The sequence below is a fragment of the Dermacentor variabilis genome, chromosome 2, assembly GCF_050947875.1.
Source record: "Dermacentor variabilis isolate Ectoservices chromosome 2, ASM5094787v1, whole genome shotgun sequence".
NCBI lineage: Eukaryota > Metazoa > Arthropoda > Arachnida > Ixodida > Ixodidae > Dermacentor > Dermacentor variabilis.
This window is the reverse complement of record NC_134569.1, coordinates 170,609,110-170,627,535: the sequence shown is the minus strand read 5'-3', so window position 1 is coordinate 170,627,535 and position 18,426 is coordinate 170,609,110. Positions and strand designations below refer to the sequence as shown.

General features: G+C 44.7%; 1 protein-coding gene across 1 annotated transcript in view; it reads left to right on the top strand.

Annotated features, from left to right (window-relative positions):
* The window catches only part of LOC142572935 (rifampicin phosphotransferase-like), a 139,178-nt gene that overhangs the window by 99,113 nt on the left and 21,639 nt on the right, over positions 1–18,426 (top strand). Inside the window, exons 28-34 of the mRNA XM_075682393.1 lie at positions 1,277–1,362; positions 5,278–5,340; positions 6,252–6,344; positions 9,879–9,938; positions 10,492–10,580; positions 12,598–12,661; positions 14,904–15,067. Coding sequence (XP_075538508.1) covers positions 1,277–1,362; positions 5,278–5,340; positions 6,252–6,344; positions 9,879–9,938; positions 10,492–10,580; positions 12,598–12,661; positions 14,904–15,067 — 619 coding nt within the window. The remainder of the gene's footprint in view (positions 1–1,276; positions 1,363–5,277; positions 5,341–6,251; positions 6,345–9,878; positions 9,939–10,491; positions 10,581–12,597; positions 12,662–14,903; positions 15,068–18,426) is intronic.

The window sequence follows — 18,426 nt, the reverse complement described above, 5'->3', positions numbered from 1 at the left end:
GGCGCTTGTGTTGGCGTAGTGTGGTGCCGTATGAAAAAAAAAAGAATGCATGATTTCATAATGTACGCAGCTCGTCTATGCAGCCCATGTCTGCAGCCTAAATCGCTTCGCTGGTAATCGGTGCCCGTATGGATGTTGCGGCCCCACGAAATTTTTCCGTTCACTGAGCCATTTGATGCTTTCGCATCAATAAAACTTTTTTCAGGTAGAGTGACTTACCTGTGCTGCTCACAAAGTTTGAGGGAAGCAGCGTTGTGTGGCGCTAGGAACAAGCCACTGCTTTTCTGTCTTCTTTTTTTCCATATTTTTATTGTGAGGGCTTACTTGCAACAGTGGAATAATCTGCTACACAAGAGACGCAACCGTCTGCAACCCACAGGGTGACCATTTTAAATTTTACGGAATCTTTAGTGATCGCCTGTGGGAGATCGCGTAATGCTTGTCGTTGAGCTAGATTATTGGAAGAGGCGGAATGTACTAACATGACAAATCGAAACAAATATGGAACTAATTAGAGAAAATTCACTAATTATCTTCTGTTTTCATTGATTTACGTCCCATAGATTGTATGTAACTTCATGAACTGTAGCCGTCGAGCTTGCAGGGCGTATCTACTTGAAATGAATTTCCCGGACGACACCACTTTCGAGATAATATAAAGTGTAGGACGAAATACATGGGCGTTCCCGATACTTTTCTGCTTCAATATATAAACGAGCATTTTCTTAAAAAAAGTAAGTGGAATAACAGTGCGTTTTACGGCGAGTTTGATGGCTCATATCTCGGAACTGACGTCATTCTGGAAATTTATTGTAAGTGGGCTACGCCTTGAAAGCTCATCGGCTACAATTAGCAAATCGCAATATGTGCCTTAAGGTAATTAACTCAGACATTAATTAATGAATGTTCGCTATTATATTTAATAAGTGTTTCGAATTCTCATGCAAGTTTTGTCCACCTCTCTGAATAATGCAGCTCAAGTACAAGCATTATACTAGTTGCAGCAGGCTATTTTTAAAAATTCCATAAAACTTAGAAGTTGTCACTCCATATATATTATAACAAATTCTAAAAGCAAAACATTTCACATTGCAGCAGCAAAGTCATTGATCAATAATGTAAGTTAGGTCAATCATTGTTTAGTGGAGCACAAATATAGCTGACGTTTCACCAGGTAGCTCTATAATGCAGATGGTTTAGTTTTGGTCTCACGTCTGTTTTTTTTTTCAAATAAATGTGACGGCGAAGACACGCTGTTTCTTTTCTTTCCTTGTAGGGCTCGACAACGAGGTCTTCAGCGAGTTGTCCAAGATCTTACGAGGCACAGAGGCGGAGTGCGCCGACGTGCCGCGAATGATTCAGGTGAGCTTATATAAGCATGCGGTGAAATGTCTGCGCGAAATATCGCGACCGCAGCCGAAGTTGCGTAAAGCATTGGCTCGTCGACCCGGCCCTGCGAAAGTTGGATGTCCAGTGAAGCTGCTGAAAATCACCTCTACACCTGCTGAGGCGGGGTATGCAATGCTTTTTTGCTATGGGGTAATGACGGTAATGGTTATTTAGAGCATTCGGAGTAATGGTAATTTTGACAGTCCACCGCCGATGATTGTATGGTAGTTTTTTTTATCCCTTTGCCTCTTCTCGTATTCAGCTGCTCCTCAGGAGTGCGGACTACCCGTTGTCTACCCATAATGGTGCTGCGACAACAATGAAATCAGTCGCTATAGGCTGGTCCTTCTATATACGAAGGGCTAGTGACGTCACTCCTCACGTCGCAAGCTGCCGCGTTGACGCCAGCTTGCGCAGTAGCAATATTTACCCGAAAACATATGCGGGGAGCGCATTGTTATCGAGAGCGCCTCATCATTAATTATGTGGTTCGGATTCTTAATTTGAGCTTGTTTTTTACTGAAACGAGCGCTATTCTATGTTCGTGATCCCGAGGAATTTATGCATTTTTCGCTTCACTTTTCCGAGTGCTTGAAGCCTGCTCCGCTCCTCCACGGGTCGGCCCGCTATTGCACTGCCTCCGGGAACGGCCCGCATTTTTTGCCCGCGGATATGGACACGAAAAGTGTCGACTAACGAGAGGCTAACATCTTCTCTGTATGAAATAAAACTGTAACGTTTAACATGTCCGTGGCTCTTTCATTAGGGGTGATCACTGCTATGAAGTCGTCGCTCGCCTCAACAGGCACCTACATTATCCGGTATTTCGTAAACGCTCTCTCTGTTTCTGTAGCGACGTATTCAGAACTGATGATCTTGAGCGCTCGTCGCAAACAGTTTTCTACGTTCTCGATTGCACGCAAGCACAAGCGCTTAAGTGAGATTGAAGTTTGCGCGATTCGTGACCCGCTACGGTCATATGTTACGCAACAGTTGCTATGAGCGTGCGCCTCCTCTTCGCCATGGAGGATAATAATAATAATAATAATAATATTTGGGGTTTTACGTGCCAAAACCACTTTCTGATTACGAGGCACGCCGTAGGGGAGGACTCCGGAAATTTTGACCACCTGGGGTTCTTCAACGTGCACCTAAATCTAAGCACACGGGTGTTTTCGCATTTCGCCCCCATCGAAATGCGGCCGCCGTGGCCGGGATTCAATCCCGCGACCTCGTGCTCAGCAGCCCAACACCATAGCCACTGAGCAACCACGGCGGGTCCGAGGATAAGCCGAGAGACCAACATTTTAGCCTGACGTCATCGCATACCATGGTACAGCAATGAATCAAATTAGTCATGAAGCGAACATCTGTGCCGCATCAGGTATGCGGATGCTGGCGCCACCTGTTAGGTGGAAATAAAGACACTTTCCCTGATCGGCGCCGTCTCTCCGGGCTTAGCTGCGTCAAAACAAACACGACATCTGAATAGTAGAGCTGAAACATCGCCATTGATTTATCCTCATCGTGAGATAAAACTGTGACTGTGACTTATTTCGGCATTTTTGTGTTGCTGCCACAAACGAGGGCCAGTTGCAAGGGTATAATAATGCCGAAGCGCGATGTTGGGACGCAAACATGGCAATTTGCGCGGCAGTCAGCGGCATCAGGCCCGCATGCATGTATAAGTTACACCGTTATTGCATGGCGAATCACGCATATTTATCACTCCTTCATATCGAATGCGTGGTAACAGACGTTTAAATAACGGACGAACTAGACCCGTGCGTCCAAATTCGACGATGAACCAGCGTGCTCACCGCTACCACTGAGATACGAGTGCTGTTAGTCCTTATCAGCAGATGTTCGCGCAATAAAGAGTTACGTTGTAAACTCACAATTTCGGCAGCTCTTTTTTACCTTGCACGACAAAGTTTTGACACAAAACACTTTTTTTTTCTTCTTGACAATACGGGTTCTATAGTTGCCGTATTTGCGGGCATGGCTTACCTATTGGATTTCTATTCCGTACTTCATCTTCATGCCAACTGCCATTACAAAGTATATGGCTGAGTGGATTTAACGATAAGGGCGGCAGTACAATATTAGTAATTCTTGCCGACGTTACTTTGTAGATTTAGTGCGAAAAAAGGAAGCTAAGTAATAGTTAGTCTCAAAGAGCGTTTTAGGATAACCTTTTATATCGTCTGCCTTCTGGTGTATGGTATGGTATGGAGAACTTTATTGGGTCCTGAAGGTCAACCATACGTTGACGCGGGCCGCTCCCACGTTGGGACTGTCAGGCCGAGCCCTTCAGCCACATCGCGGGCCTTCTGGACTGCCCGTAATTGGTCAGAGAGTGATTCACTGTGTAGCATTTGCCGCCACCATTCTTGTTCCTTGTCACGGTCTGTGAAGACCGCGGGGCACTGCCAAAGCATGTGGTCAAGAGTAATGATGCCATTGCACTTATTACAGTTGGTTTGAATTTCCCTCTCTGGATAGATCCAGTTAATAAAATATGGACTTGGGTATGTTCTTGTCTGTAGCAAACGTAATGTGACCGCTTGGGCTCTGCAAAGCTTACCGTGTGGCAATGGGTATTCCCTTCTGCTTAAATAATAATGCTTCGTGATTTCGTTATATGTTAATAATCGATCCCTGTGTTCCCCGGGTGAAGTGTAAGTTGCTCGGTCTTGAAGAGCACGGCTAGAAAGTCCTCGTGCTGCTTCATTTGCCACCTCATTGAGGTTTCTCCGAGCTCCGTCCACCACCCCCAAATGTGCAGGAAACCAGCGGATTTCGATCCTCTCACTCTTGACCTTCTCTAATAATTTTGTTGCTATCCGTGTCACATATCCGTTGGTAAAGTTGCGTATGGCTGTTCTAGAGTCGCTGTAAATATGTGTCCACCGATTAGCCCGGATGGCTAAGGCGATTGCTACTTGTTCTGCTACTGTGGGGTCCTTGGTATAGACGGTGATGGCATCCTGTATGTTACCTTGAGTGTCTACGACAACGGAGGTATACGCATCCTTATTTTTAACCCAGGCAGCGTCAACGAACACCGCCTGCTGCTTATGTTGATCTATGTCTTGAAGGAGTGCCTTCGCCCTTGCCTTCCGTCTCTCGAGGTTATGTGTCGGGTGCATGTTCCTAGGGAACGGGGTCGTCTTTATTGTTTCTCGTAGTCCCGCTTGCAATTGTGTTAATAATTCTCCTTCGTTGGTGTGGTTGTTAATTTCTACGCCAATTTCTTCAAGTAGCGCCCTCCCAGGGCGTGTCCCCATTAGTCTCTCCTGGTGGGCCACCTGTTGAGCCTCAGCTATCTCCTCTAGTGTGTTATGCAGCCCTAGGCGCAATAAGCTATCATTGGCCGTGCTGATGGGAAGTCCTAGTGCAGTCTTTATAAGTCGTCTGATTAAAGCGTTTAGCTTGTTCTTATCGGCCTGTGTCCATTGTAGCATGCCAGCCACGTACGAGAAGTGGCAAAAGGCGAATGCATGTACCAATCTGATGGCACTGTCTTCTCCTAGCCCCTTATGCTTGTTGGTAACTCTACGCAGAAGCCTAATGACTTCTTCTGACTTGTTAGAGATGTATTCTATCATCCTGCAATTAGATCCGTTCGCTTGCAGGAGAAGTCCTAACACTCTAATAGTCTCCACCTGCCTGATTGGTTCTCCATTCTTGGCGTATATGTCAATGCGGGGTTCTTCCTCTGGGATATATCCGTTCGGCCTGCGCCCACGCTTACTGCTCCGTAATACCAATAGTTCTGATTTTTTAGCAGAGCAGTTCAGTCCCATACCCTCAAGTGTTGTTTCTACCACATAAATGCTTTCCTGTAGTTTGATTCTGGTGTGCCTTCTCGTTTATTTACCGCAGGAGCTGGGTCGAGTGCTGAGGGAGTCTACAGAGAAAGATCAATTCGTCAGCATGACCACAGAGGTGAATGCATCCCAGGAGTATGCTCTAACGTTATTTTAACGTGGAGAAACAGATGAGTACTGCCATGCTTCATGTTTTCGAGGGCACTAGGGACAAGCGACAGGTTCAACTACCACGTTACGTCGGTCATTCAGAGCTACTTCAGATTGTTAATGATGTAAGAAACGTTCATTAATTAAATCACAATAACATAAAATAAGGCGGCGCACCATTCCAAGTTCACACATTATGTATAAAGTGCGCCATAGTAGAGGACTGCAGCTTAATATGCTCTCTTGAACGTGCAGCTAAATCTACATGCCACGAGAGGGTTGCAGCATTCCGCAGCTAGTAGAATTTGGCGTCGGTTCTGCAACTCGGCCGCATGCTCATATGATCGAAGATGTATGGGAAGTGTCCCATGCGCGTGTATTGGAGAGGGCTGCATTCCCCAAAAACACAGATGCTTTTCTTATTCGGTCCTTTCAACTTCTATAACGGTGGTATATTAAGTTTGTCGCAGACGTGAGACACAACGCCAGTAAAATTTACATCTAAACTTAACTTTTTGGTATTGCCTGCAACACTCATTTGCGCGTCATTCGAAGCCCTCTTCTTGATGTTAACTGACAAACAGTTCTGGACTGCAAACCAGCGAATAACTGAACTCTAGGTTAGAACGCCTGCATGTACTAAGGTGCTAAGGTGTATAAGGTGCTCTCCGCGCAACAAAATATTCTGTCAACACTCAGCATCTCATTCTACGTCTTGCGTTTCTGTCTCCTACGTTTAGTACTTTTCACTGCCAAATGTAGTGCAGGCATCTGGAACTTCGAGATAAACGTAAAAGGATCGCGCATTGCGCAGGCTGTATGTGGCAAGTGTTCAGAGTTGATGGTCGTAAACCGATTTTGCCTTTACTCATGAAACAGGAGGCCTGTAAATGGCTGTCAACGACCGAAAGTGACTGCGGGAAGAAGTACCGGGAGTTCATCAAGAAGCATGGCCATCGTGCCGTTAAGGAGGTATCGGATCCGTCGTATTTAAATTGTTTTTTTTAATACGCGCTGAGTTTTTAGACGGTTTTGAATAGAAGCAAATCATTTCTACCAGTTTCAGTCAAGGCGTACATATTTGAAACTACCATTTGTTTTTGCCGGTGCAATCCGCCAGTACAACGAAGAAGAAATGAGTTCGCAGATCCAGCGTAACGTTGGAGTCTAAGTGACGCGAACCTTCTTTGAGTTAGCGAAGTAGGAGCTGTGGCAGACGATATGGACTCCATTTAATTGCCTGCGTGTAGCTGTTAGCTACCTTCGTTACGATGAGAAAGGTGATGTATGAAGCATGTCGAGGAAAGAATGTACGTGAGAGTTTTATGTGCCGGAAAGCACCATACATAAGAAGAACGAGACATATCTACATACATTTAGTCATTTACACTCCTGACGCCACAGTGGCACACCCTATCTGGGGGACCGGACAATAATAGGAACGCACCCGGTCGAACATACCCAGTGCCGAAATTCTCTGCTTGTTGATTCAAGTTGTCTATCAAGCCACGCAGCTTCCGGCAGCAATCTATATATTCGGGCACATGCCTAGTGGCCCAAGCTGTCTACTCGGAATGACATACAGCACATCAGAGGCTTAAGGAGCCTGTTTACATCCACAAATACTACTGAAAAAAAAAACGGCGAATGTCATACATCATACGAGAGACAAAGAAAACTCCACCTAAAGAAAAATCAGAGTCAATAAGCTGCGAGTGAATTGAACCAGCTGCTTACGAAACGTGACTTCAATTCCGTTTACTGAATGATGGCATTGCGAGTTGTGATGGAAAGTTCGACATGCTGCGTTCAGTCGGCAACGATGAACGAATAGTTTTTTCTTGATCGTAATGGGGAGGGGGGGGGGCCGTAGCCCCTAGTGACTAGCACATGTGGTTTAAGAAATGAATGGAAGCCTGTTTGTTAGAAAACGTAAAATTATCGTGTGATAAATTAAAATTAACGGTGTAATTACAGCGAGTTTCTATAAAAGGAACAAACGATTATCCTACCATCGTGACCTTCTGTCAAGCGAGTGTACAGCATCATTGAACCAAATGATGTAACTCGGGCACAGGCAGTGTCAGTCTATCATTTGTAATGACTGAAGAAATATACTTTTAAAATGTGTTGTAATGCATGTTTTAGAGTCGCCTGCAACTTTGGGCAAACTGCGCTTTACATAATGAAAGTATCTGACAGTGCAGTTGCATAAGAGTTTCTTTCAAAAATTTGATGGGAATTAATGATTATCAGCAGTAGATGTGTTGGTGTTGATTACACTAGACCAGTCAGACCTGGCAAGCAACCTCATCAATCTCCATGTCGTTTAAGGCAAGGGAACCGCCAATTATTAACCATGTTTTTCGAGGATTGCATTAAAAGGGTGCGTTTACGAACTGTTTTTAGAGATCGATTATATAGATTGCATAACATTACAAGTGTAATATTATACATGAATATATTTATTAAGGTCATATAACTATTGATCATTTGAATCGCTTGTGTGTAATGGGTGTGCTCAATGTCTGCAAACATTAGAGCTCGATTTTCTGACTAGTCTGTTGAGCAGCCCATCTCTTCAAATCTTCATCTCGTGTAAAGATTAACAAAAGGCGAATGTAAAGCTGTCGAAGACTATTTTCCGCCCTATTTTATTTAATTTAGGGAACCTATTTGCAAGTTGAGCACTACGTAAATTTGAAGAGATTATTTATTCTCCCCTATTTCCAACAGATTGGGCTATACGTTTGTGAATGGCTGTTGTGACCAACGAACCGTTTTTAAGCCTAAAGAGCGCATGTGGGTTCGGCTCGCCGTTATGTGCATTAGCGGGTATTCGGTTCACCACAGAAACCTGCAGCAGCACGCTTCATGTTCAGAAGAGAGCTCAGGCGCCTTGGTAGAGCCCGTATTACAGTATGGTCGCATGCAATGCATGCAGGAAAAAAATGCACTACCTCATCATAACTTCCACAAGGAAAAATTCCGGCATCTTTGAAATGTACTCTACTTAATCTGACAGCGCAAACACCTAAGACGGACCACAAAAGCAACATACGACACACACTGGCGCTAACTAACAGCTTTATTTCGCCGTCGTCGATGCATATATAAACCCTAGGCCACACAACCGCGCAGGCGCACAGATTACATTACCGAGATCTGCCAAATTATCACATGCCCAAACGTAGGAAGTCAAATTCAGATGGGTGCGAGGACAAAGATGTGGCACTGATGCAATTATAGCCTCGTCTTTTTATGTGGTCGACCTCTAAGGTAATCCGCGCATGCTCCTTCTCGCTTTTGCCATGAATCAGCGTCCCATCAAGTCGCGCCTCACAATTGTTGCAAGAGTTTATATACGAAATAAGGTGCGCTCCTCTATATACAATTTTGTTTGCTTTTTGCGCCTGTTCCTTGGGTCGCTCGTTGACGCAAGGCCTTGTCTCGCCAACGTACGTCTTAACACATGAGAGTGGAATGGCATAAAATGGAATACGCGTGCACGCTTAGCCTGCCTTGCATAGTAAATGAATAGGGTTTTTCGAGTGCGTTGAAACTTGCGGTACATTTGTGTAAAAGCTGAGCTATTAGTGGTACCTGTTCTTCTTCTGAGATGTTTACCCACTATTGCACCAGCGGCTGCTAGGAGACAATTGAGCACCTCCTTTGTAACTGTCCCCCTTACAAAGTGCTAAGAAAAGTGCTCGCGACCGCGCTCGAAAAACTTGATAATCGCCCCTTTAAAGAGGAAAAAGCTCTAGGACACTGGTACAGACGGGCTTCGGCACTCAAGGCCTTAAGGGCTTTGCTGAAATTTTTAAGGACATGCGAATTGTGCGACCGCCTTTGAATGTTGTAGCGCGTAGTATCGCGTTACTGTGTGAATTGTCTGGTTTCCATTTTTTTCTCTACCTCTTCTTCTCCTTTTATTCCCTTTACTCCTTTCCCCAGCACATTGTAGCCAGCCAGTACTTACACTGGCTAAGCTCCCTGTCTTTTGTCCCCTTTGTCTCCTCCTCCTCCTTACCCACTGTTGCATCCTTGCGGGGTAAGTTGCTTTGCAGAGCCAAAATACGATCAGTATAGGAGGCGTCAATGCTGAGCAATTCAGGCAGCATAAGTGAGCAATTTACAGGAGTGATTGAAGCATGCTTCATTTCGAAATAAACAAGCTAGCAAAATGAAACGACTCCTGAAAATCAACACAAGCGAAAGAAACTTCACCTGCTGAAGTGGTTTCTGCAACCGATTTTACAGTCGCAGTGACGGGCAAACTATTGCTTTTAATTGCCATATGGGGATTCATCGATTGCGATGATGACATTGGGGAAAAATGCAAGTCGTCACAGCATAGGCCATGTTGAGAGTTTAGCTGCTACCATGTGCTGGTTTTTTCTAGAATATTTTCGAAACGGGAAAACCAGGATACACATATTGTAGTTGTACGTAGTATATTTGTTTAACGTAGCTATATAAATGTTTCTCCTTTCTTTTGCTTAGTTCGACGTTTATACCAAACCATGGGTGATGGATCCGTCGTCTCTTGTGAAATCATTGAAGGTAAGAAACGAAGGGTTTCGCAGAAGACGAAAAACAAAAACAAAAAGCAGTGGTGATTCGTTCGCGGAAGGTATAGTCTGGAATGGAAAGAAATATGGAGACTTATAGCTCATTATGGTAGCAACACAGACGCAAACACCAGCGTGCTCTTGTGACCAGCGAACGTTAGGCGATATGCTTAACCACAGCTCACCTTTAACGGCAGTGATTGAGTAGTCCCATTAACAATGCTGGCAGCCTGTTATAGCACCATGACAGCAGGACAAGTCTTGAATTCGAGGCCGTTTGGAAGACCTCCACCGCATGTAAAATGTGCTTAGTGGAAGCATTTTTTTGTATATGAGTTTTATCTATCATATGAATTCTTACAGGTAATTACTAAATGTGTATTTCTTTTTATTTCTTTAATATTTAATACTTTTCCGTAGTTTGTTAGGTTTATTCTCCCATAGTCATCTGTAAATACATCTCAGCAGGTTACTTGATGACTTTCCGTGTAGTTAGAATCATTTTTGTGCAAAACATCAGGATGATTATCTGCTTCTTGGTCTAGGCTGCCGCTGCCGCACCGCAAGTCGATCAGAAAGCATCTGCTCCGTGGGACGTCTCTAAGTTTCCCCACAGGTTGTCTACCATCCAGAGGTAAATGACAAATTTGCGCGTTCATGCTGATGCAGTGCTTTACTATTACAAATGCGCAACGGGGCTTATGTTTACACAACAACAAGACATGGGGAGCATGTCGTTGGTGCAGTTACAATCAGTAGACTGTGCTACATCTTGCACTGCTGGAGCACTGGTACATTGAAACTCCTGCTATTTCGAATGGCAAGACTTCACTCCCACGCTTTCTGATGATATTCTACCAGCTTAGGGCCATACCTTTTCACCCGTTACGAATAAACTCCTAAGTGAAGAGGAGGTTGTTGGCTACTGACAGATATAGCCTTGCTGGACGGTGCAGCACTTTCGGTCGTTCCCAGCGCCTTCTTTCAGGAAAGTTCGTCCCCGTTCAGAAGCGCAGCGTGGGAGTAATTAAGGCGCCGCGCAAAGCGGAGCGGAAATGTGGCAAAAGCCAGCAGCCTGTGAGCCATTCCCTCTACGGTTCAGTGTCAGGCTGCCCAGGACCTCGCTCAACGCTCTGAAATGAGACTGCTAGACGTTATTAATCGCAGGATAAGTCCAGATAACCGAAAATCTTCAGGTGGAGTCAGGCCCCTCCCTCTTGAATGTCCAGTATCCTCTGGGAAACGCCATGTCATTCACACCAACGTGTAGAGTCTTAGACGGTGGAGCGCCTCAATAGAAATTTGCCCTCTGTACGCAGCTTAGAGCACTGCAACAAATAGTGTTCAACATGAACACGAGTCTTACAAGTCACATATACAGGCGATACGGCGAGTGCGATCCTGCATAACCACACCGAAGCACGGTCTGACACCGTGTGGAGGCGATGCAGCTGGGAGTTCTCTGGTTTGCTCAGTCCTCTTGTTACACAGGACTGCTGAGATAGAGACCATAAAAAATGAAAATGACTGGTGGTGGCCTGTTATAGATCACGTTGAGTGTCTCTGAGAGCCTTCTTTGCCGACTTGAGTTATAAAACATTGCGAGCAAGTCTATCATCCACCAGATTTGTCGCTAGGCGTACATGGAACGCATGACATTCAACTTTCTAAGTAGAATCAAAGCTGCGAAGTTATGGGACGAAGTGTAACAAGTTACGTGTGGACTTAGCGAAATCGAAGCCTTGCTTCAACAACTGCAAACCAAGCTTGCTGCTCGACACCATTACAACTTGTTTCCCGCCATAAAACTTTAGTTTTTTTTTGGCTTGCTTCAATGTACACGTTCGCAACTGTCGACGAAATGAGGCTATCAAGGTAAGGTCTTGCAAGTAAAGCGAAAGCGTAGATATTATTCCTAGCTTTGTTGCAGACATCCGTACGTTATTTGTGTTTGTAAATATTTTTTACGGGGGAGACACGGCAAAAAAGTTTGTGCAGCTTTTATTGTTCAGAAAGGCACTTGGTTTCAGTTCGCATGAGAGTCGCTTGAGCTATAGTGCTCGTGTTTTTTGCAATCAACAGTTGAACGGGTTAAATAAGATGGGTGACATATACTCGCCCTTTCAATATTACACAGACTCAGTTTGATTACGACTGGTGCAGTCGGCTACCATATATACTACACTCTACCACTTATAAATATGAGATATCAAGAAAAATTTGAAAGGAATTCGCTTTGACCCCGGTTACCGACAGTCAGAAAAACTTTTTCAAGAACCATGGCAGACGTTAAGTTGAGACAACAGGCAATTACTTCCCTTCCGCTCATTGCTTTGCATACTATTGATAGGTGTCACGTGAGGTTACAGGGAGAAAATAATGCAGCCTGTATTAAAAAAAAAACGAAACGTTGTACGTTGCGGGCAACAACAAACGAAAACTGAACTCGGCGCACTTGGCCCTACCAGCACGTTCTTCATTTCTCCTTGTCAGAAACGCCGTCCGTTCAACGCTTTCGTAGATGAAAGACTCTCTCCACTCACCAAATTATGAAGCTTGAAAGTTGTTCAGGTGACAACAATGCGATTAAAACTTGTTTGTAGGCGGACTAATCGTGAGAAAATCAGTGATTTCCTAACTCACTCTTGCAGTGCCATATTGAAGCTGGTGGCGCCCAGGGCCCGTGCTGCAGTTGAGGCACGAGAGACGACAAAGGTGAGTGTCGTGGGTTAGTAATGCGAAAAAGATTATTTCATGAGTATTACGCGCAGAATTGACGATGAAATCAACTGTGGATGGTTACAGCTTCGACTGCGTTCGATTGCTGAGATTGGGCTTTGTGGCACGTAAAAAGCGCCTTCAAAATTACCCGTCACATGAAGGCACCATACTACCGCGTATTCAGGTGACAAAATACACACACAAAATTCACCAGCTGCGTATTTTGAAGTGACTGTGCGAATTGGTTGATTAGGTGCTATTCGTTTCGCTAGATTTGATAAAAAAAAGCAAATGATTGCATCTCCAATTTGCAGGCCGAACGTTGAATAAATTCTAAATATAGGCACGAGGATGGTAACTGCCCTTTGACGATGACTACCCCAATGATCCCTACGTCATGGTCAGGACGGCTCTCCGATGATATTATGATTGTATGGATTTTCTATAATGTTCAGGACGCGTTGGTGGAATTCCGAATATTTCCCTCTAAAAACCGAAAAAAGCGACAAATTGATTTAGCTTCTTTGTTTTTGCTTACAATGCGAACATAATGGAGGATCTGAGAATCGAGCCTTACTTCTCTGAGCTTCAAATAGAGCGTATTAGCATCCAGGTCGCAATAACGGAACTTGCCTTGAGATGCCAATCCACATTGGGACGCAGATCCACGGTTTGCACACAAGATGAGGTGCTGTGAGAATGCTTCACAACTCAGCGCACCTGTGATATCAAATGAATTCTTTTTCATCATAATTTTTCTATTTGAATGGAAAGCTTCCGCGATCTTGCAGAATAGAAAAAACAACATATTTGAGTTTTTCTCGGCAATCCCGTGCTTAATGCAGTTTTCAGTGCGTTCAAGTAACCACCCTTGATGTGTGTCCTCAGATTCGTCTTTTATGAAGTAACTGGTAGGCAGATGCGGACCGTAGGGTCTTTGTTCTGGAACATTGGGCCTTGAAGGTTTCCTTAGAAGGTGACTCCAAATGCTTCCACTGTGTCAGTTGGCTGTTACTGTGAGCACTGGCAAGGCTACGTCTCCGACAGTGAGAGGGTGGGTGAGAGAGTTTTCTGCGGCAATTTTATAAATGCATAAGAGCTAATTGAACCAGCGGGTTAATGTATGATACGATAGACATTTACTATAGAATTTACAATGACTAATCTAAGGTGAATTGGTTTTGACGAGACTTCCTTCTTTCTCTTAAGAAACAAAACGCCCACTACGGAAGCTTGAAATTGTGGTATGACGCGATATTTACATGACTGATTCGGAACAACCACCGAACGTGAAGCTTTGATACTGTGACGGCATTTGGCTGCAGATGTCAGCGTATACTAAAGATTCGCGTACTAAGGAGAAACAACTGTACGACTTTTTGCTATAGAAGAGCTGCAAAACATTTCAACCTGTCGTCGTAACAGCGTATTGCAAGTTGACAACCGTGGATCTGTAAATGTAAGATGGTGCCATTTTGAAAGGCCATTATGAACCTTCCGCTTCAACAAATACCCATTTTTGTTATCCTGAATATCCTTATTGATTGCGTGAGCACAAACAGGTGTGGCAGGGTTACATTACAAACCCGATGCGTTGGCAGTCATAGCTTCAAACCTACTATGGAAAGAGAGGGCAATGATAACGAAGCCGACGCACAATATATTTGATATCGCTACTCAAGCAGTCTCCTACATTCAATGTGGCTGATTGATCTCACACAGATCGGTGAGGCAATTCCTCCGCAATGATCCCTGTATGAAAGTCACCGCGGCTGCTGTGAGACAAGCATTAAAAATTTGATGCAGACTGCTGAAATATTAGTGCAGGTTTTACCTTTAGCTTCCGAATGAAACGTCTAGCGTTTCTGAAAAAAAAAGTGAGCAAACAGTAATACGGCTCCATAAACTATGACTTAATATTTGCATATACTTCACCACTGTAGCTGTATAAGTATCCATGTTGTCACACAATTCTGGCTACATTTACGCTAAAGAAAATGAACCCAATCGAATCAACAAAAGATACCTGTTTTTAAGGCATATAAATTACTTAGAGTTACTTATACTGAAATTACTCATAAGAGTCTAAGGCGAGTTGAAGTAGCGATAACTGATATATGACATGGACGGGTTGCGTGCAACAGCTGTTAGCAGGCACAGGCACCTATAAATTGTTGTTTTCTAGAGCTCTGTGACCCCGTCTATTGGTTAATTTATTTGTCCTTGCACCTCACAGTCGGCGGCAGTACGCGTGATCCACCAGCTACGGCTGCTGTGCCACCAGCTGTCGCGGAGAATGGTGTGCGAGGGCAGACTACCTTCACCCGAACTACTCTTCTTCCTGACCTACGAAGAGATCGGCATCCTTCTCCGGACGAGGTCCCCGGAACTGGTCCTCAAGTGAGAAAGGAAGCTAGCTCCGGTTTCGACTATCTATTGAATGAAGCTTTCAGTGAATGCATGCTGGCCGATTAGCAAAAGAGCCGAATGAAAAAAAGAACTGGACTGAAACCAACAGTAGGCGATTGGCAAAAATCAATCGATAGCTTCCCAGTTGATCTGCTGACACGCGAAGGCCACGTGGGAAACATGGGGCGCTATAACGTAAAACTATTCCAAACTTTTTTTTATTCTTTTTTTGCAATCAGCCCTCCGAGATTGGTCAAAGACCTTTTTTGGACCACCCCCACTTCACCTGTCTGTCACGCGACGTAAGGAAAACTGCGATAGCTCCCTATATGATATGACGTGTACCCACTGATTATGCATGATTTGACAGAAAAAAATGTTATTTCTCATTTGATGCCTTTTTACCATTAGCCCTCGGCTATTGGACAATACTTTTCGGGCGGCAGCCACTTCACCTGTCTCTAACGAGACATCACAAAACCGCGAGAACTCACCGCGTCAAAGTGACGTGTACGCGTTAAAAATACGTTAATACGCCGAACAAAACAGAATTTTTCTCTGAATAGCTGCAGGCCGCCCTGTTCCGAAAGGAATAAAAGATGGCTACCGCCGATCGCGCAGGCACTGGCTACTCGCCCCTGCCAGAAACCATGGGTTTATTTGCGTATAATAAAACTGTTTGCCTGGGCGTGTAACGTTTTCGAGCACTTTCGGTACGTTTACGACCTCGTTCTGCCAACTCTTCTTTGCTGAGTATTCGTTTTAGCATCATTCTTAAGCTTCCGTAGCATTCCGCCGCGATTTTCGACCAGCCACCGTAAGATAAGTAAGGGCAAGCGGACCAAACACAGACGCAAGTACCATGATCTTCATGCGGTTATCGATTTTCTGTGCCGTGGTTCGGCCCTTCGAATCTCTCTCCACTTGAGTGTGCTCCTCGCCTCTTGTCAGCCAATTAGATAAGGCAAGCCACTCAGTGTAGGCACTGTTATTCGTTTTTCAAGCAAATAAAAGTGACCTCCTACGAAAGAGAAGAGCGTTTCATTGGTCTGTTCAGACAATCCTGCGGGTGACCGCCGGATGCCTGCGGCTGCGGTTACGCAAATTTGACGTCAGGAGAATGGAATAAAAATTTATTTGAATAGTTTTACGTTACAGAGCCCATGAGTTGAGGGCGCTGTAGGGACACACGCAAGGGGGAAACACACAAAGCGCCAACTGCCAAAATATTTAGTTAAAGAGAAGACGGGTAATGGTGGAATTCTTGCGGAGGCGTAACGCAAGAGATATCACGTGACATTGAAGGTATATATTTGCTGCTACACCTGTGGCTTCAAACAAGTGCATCTAGGTTGCATGAAACTTGACCGTGATGTCGCTGTCACACGTGGTGCCTTTTTCGTTGATGTCGCGTGCCAAAAAGACCTCACGAGAAGTTGTGTTACCGCTCCGAGCCACTACGGCAACGTCCGCTATGTATGGCTCACTCGCGCAGGCATTGTTATGGGCGCTAAGATGCGCCGCATCCCATTTAAGTTTTTGGAATGCTCCCTCAGTGCATCATTTAAGTATCGACCCGTTTGGTATATATACGATTTCCTGCAGCTGGGAGGAATGTCGTGGACTACCCCAACAGCACAGCGCGCAAATCGCTTAGCGTGTTTCTTTGTGCCTACTTGCCTATCAGTACTCCTGGTACGACGACGTATCTGGGCCTGATTATTTTGGGCAGAAAACGTGGCCCGATCCCGTAAAATAGCTGCCATCTTCCCAAGATTGTGGCTAATTTTTTACACGTACGGCACAACCTGGAGGTATAGTGGCGTCTGTTCTGGTAACATCAGACTCAGGACTCGACAAGCTTTTCTTTACCTTATGGTAAACGGATTCGGCCACACCGCAGACGACCGAGGGAAGCCAGTTTTTAAATGCCTAGTGATGGGAAAAACTTGCCTGCATTGAATGAACACGTGATTTATGCATCGTCGCCCCTGGAATTAAGATGCAATATAACGTTTTACAGCCGTTGAGTGCGTCGAGTCGTACTGCATCAGTTCTTTCCTCATGCGCGGAAGTAAAACAAACATGACGAGGTGAAAACGTTCTGTGGGTATCGAAATACTGTGATGTGTTGGCAATAGACGCTTCAAAAGTGAAAGAATATGCCTGTCCAGCTAGCTTAAAATCAGCTCAAACTAATTTGACGGCCAGAGCAAAGGTCACTGGCAGTCGCGTCCTAAAATAATTAAAAAATATCAGCACACTTAAACAATTAAAGAAAGAGTGATGGGCTGCTAGGACGTTGTATTGAAAGGTAGTATCAGCACAAGAAAGGTATATGGATCGGTTTGCGTATTGCGCCGCTTTTATGTGACATATTTTGATCTACTATTGACTACTTACTGCAATGTTCTAACAGCACGTCTCTTATTTTTAAAGTGTTTAGGTATGTTTATGATTTTTAATTCCTTTAGGGCGCGACTGCCGAGGGGCCTTTCCGCTGGTCGTTAATTTAGCTTTAGCTAACTTTAAGCTATGTGGACAGGCATACTCTATCACCTTTGAAGTGTCTGTTGCCAACACATTACAGTATTTCGATACCCGCCGAACGTTTTAACCTCGTCATTGTTTGCTTTACTTCCGCGTGTTGGGAAAGAACTTATGCAGTACGACTCTACACACTGAAAGGTTGTAATACGTAGTATTGCCTCTTTATGCCATGGGTCGACGCGGCATAAATCACGTGTTCATTCAATGCAGACAAGTTTTGACATTACAAGGCATTTAAAAATTGGTTTCCCTCAGCCGGTCATCCGCGGTGTTGCCGAATCTGCTAACCATAACGTAAAGAAAAGCTTCTCGAGTGTCCAGTCTGACGTTAGCAGAACAGACGCCACTAGAACTCAGGTTGTGCCATACGTGTAGAAAATAAGCCACAACCTTCAGAAGGTGATAGCTAGATACACGGTCGCGTCGCGTTTTCAGCCCCCAATAAACTGGCCCAGCTACGTCGTCGTAACACGAATACCGATAGGTAAGTGTGCTCAAAAAAGCGTGGTAAGCGATTTGTTCGCTGTGCTGGTGGGGTAGTCCGCGAGCTTCCTCCCAGCTGCAGAAAATCGTATGTATGCCAAACAGGTAGATGCTTGAATGATCGACTGAAGGAGCATTACAACAACTTGAACAAATTGGATGGTGCGAATTTTAGCGCGCATTACAACGCCTGCGCGAGTTAGCCATACATAGCGCGCGTTGCCGTATTGGCTCGGAGCGGTAATAAAAGTGCTCGTGAACTCTTGGAGGCACGTTGCATCAAGATGAAAGGGGTGACATCTGTGAGCGATACCTCA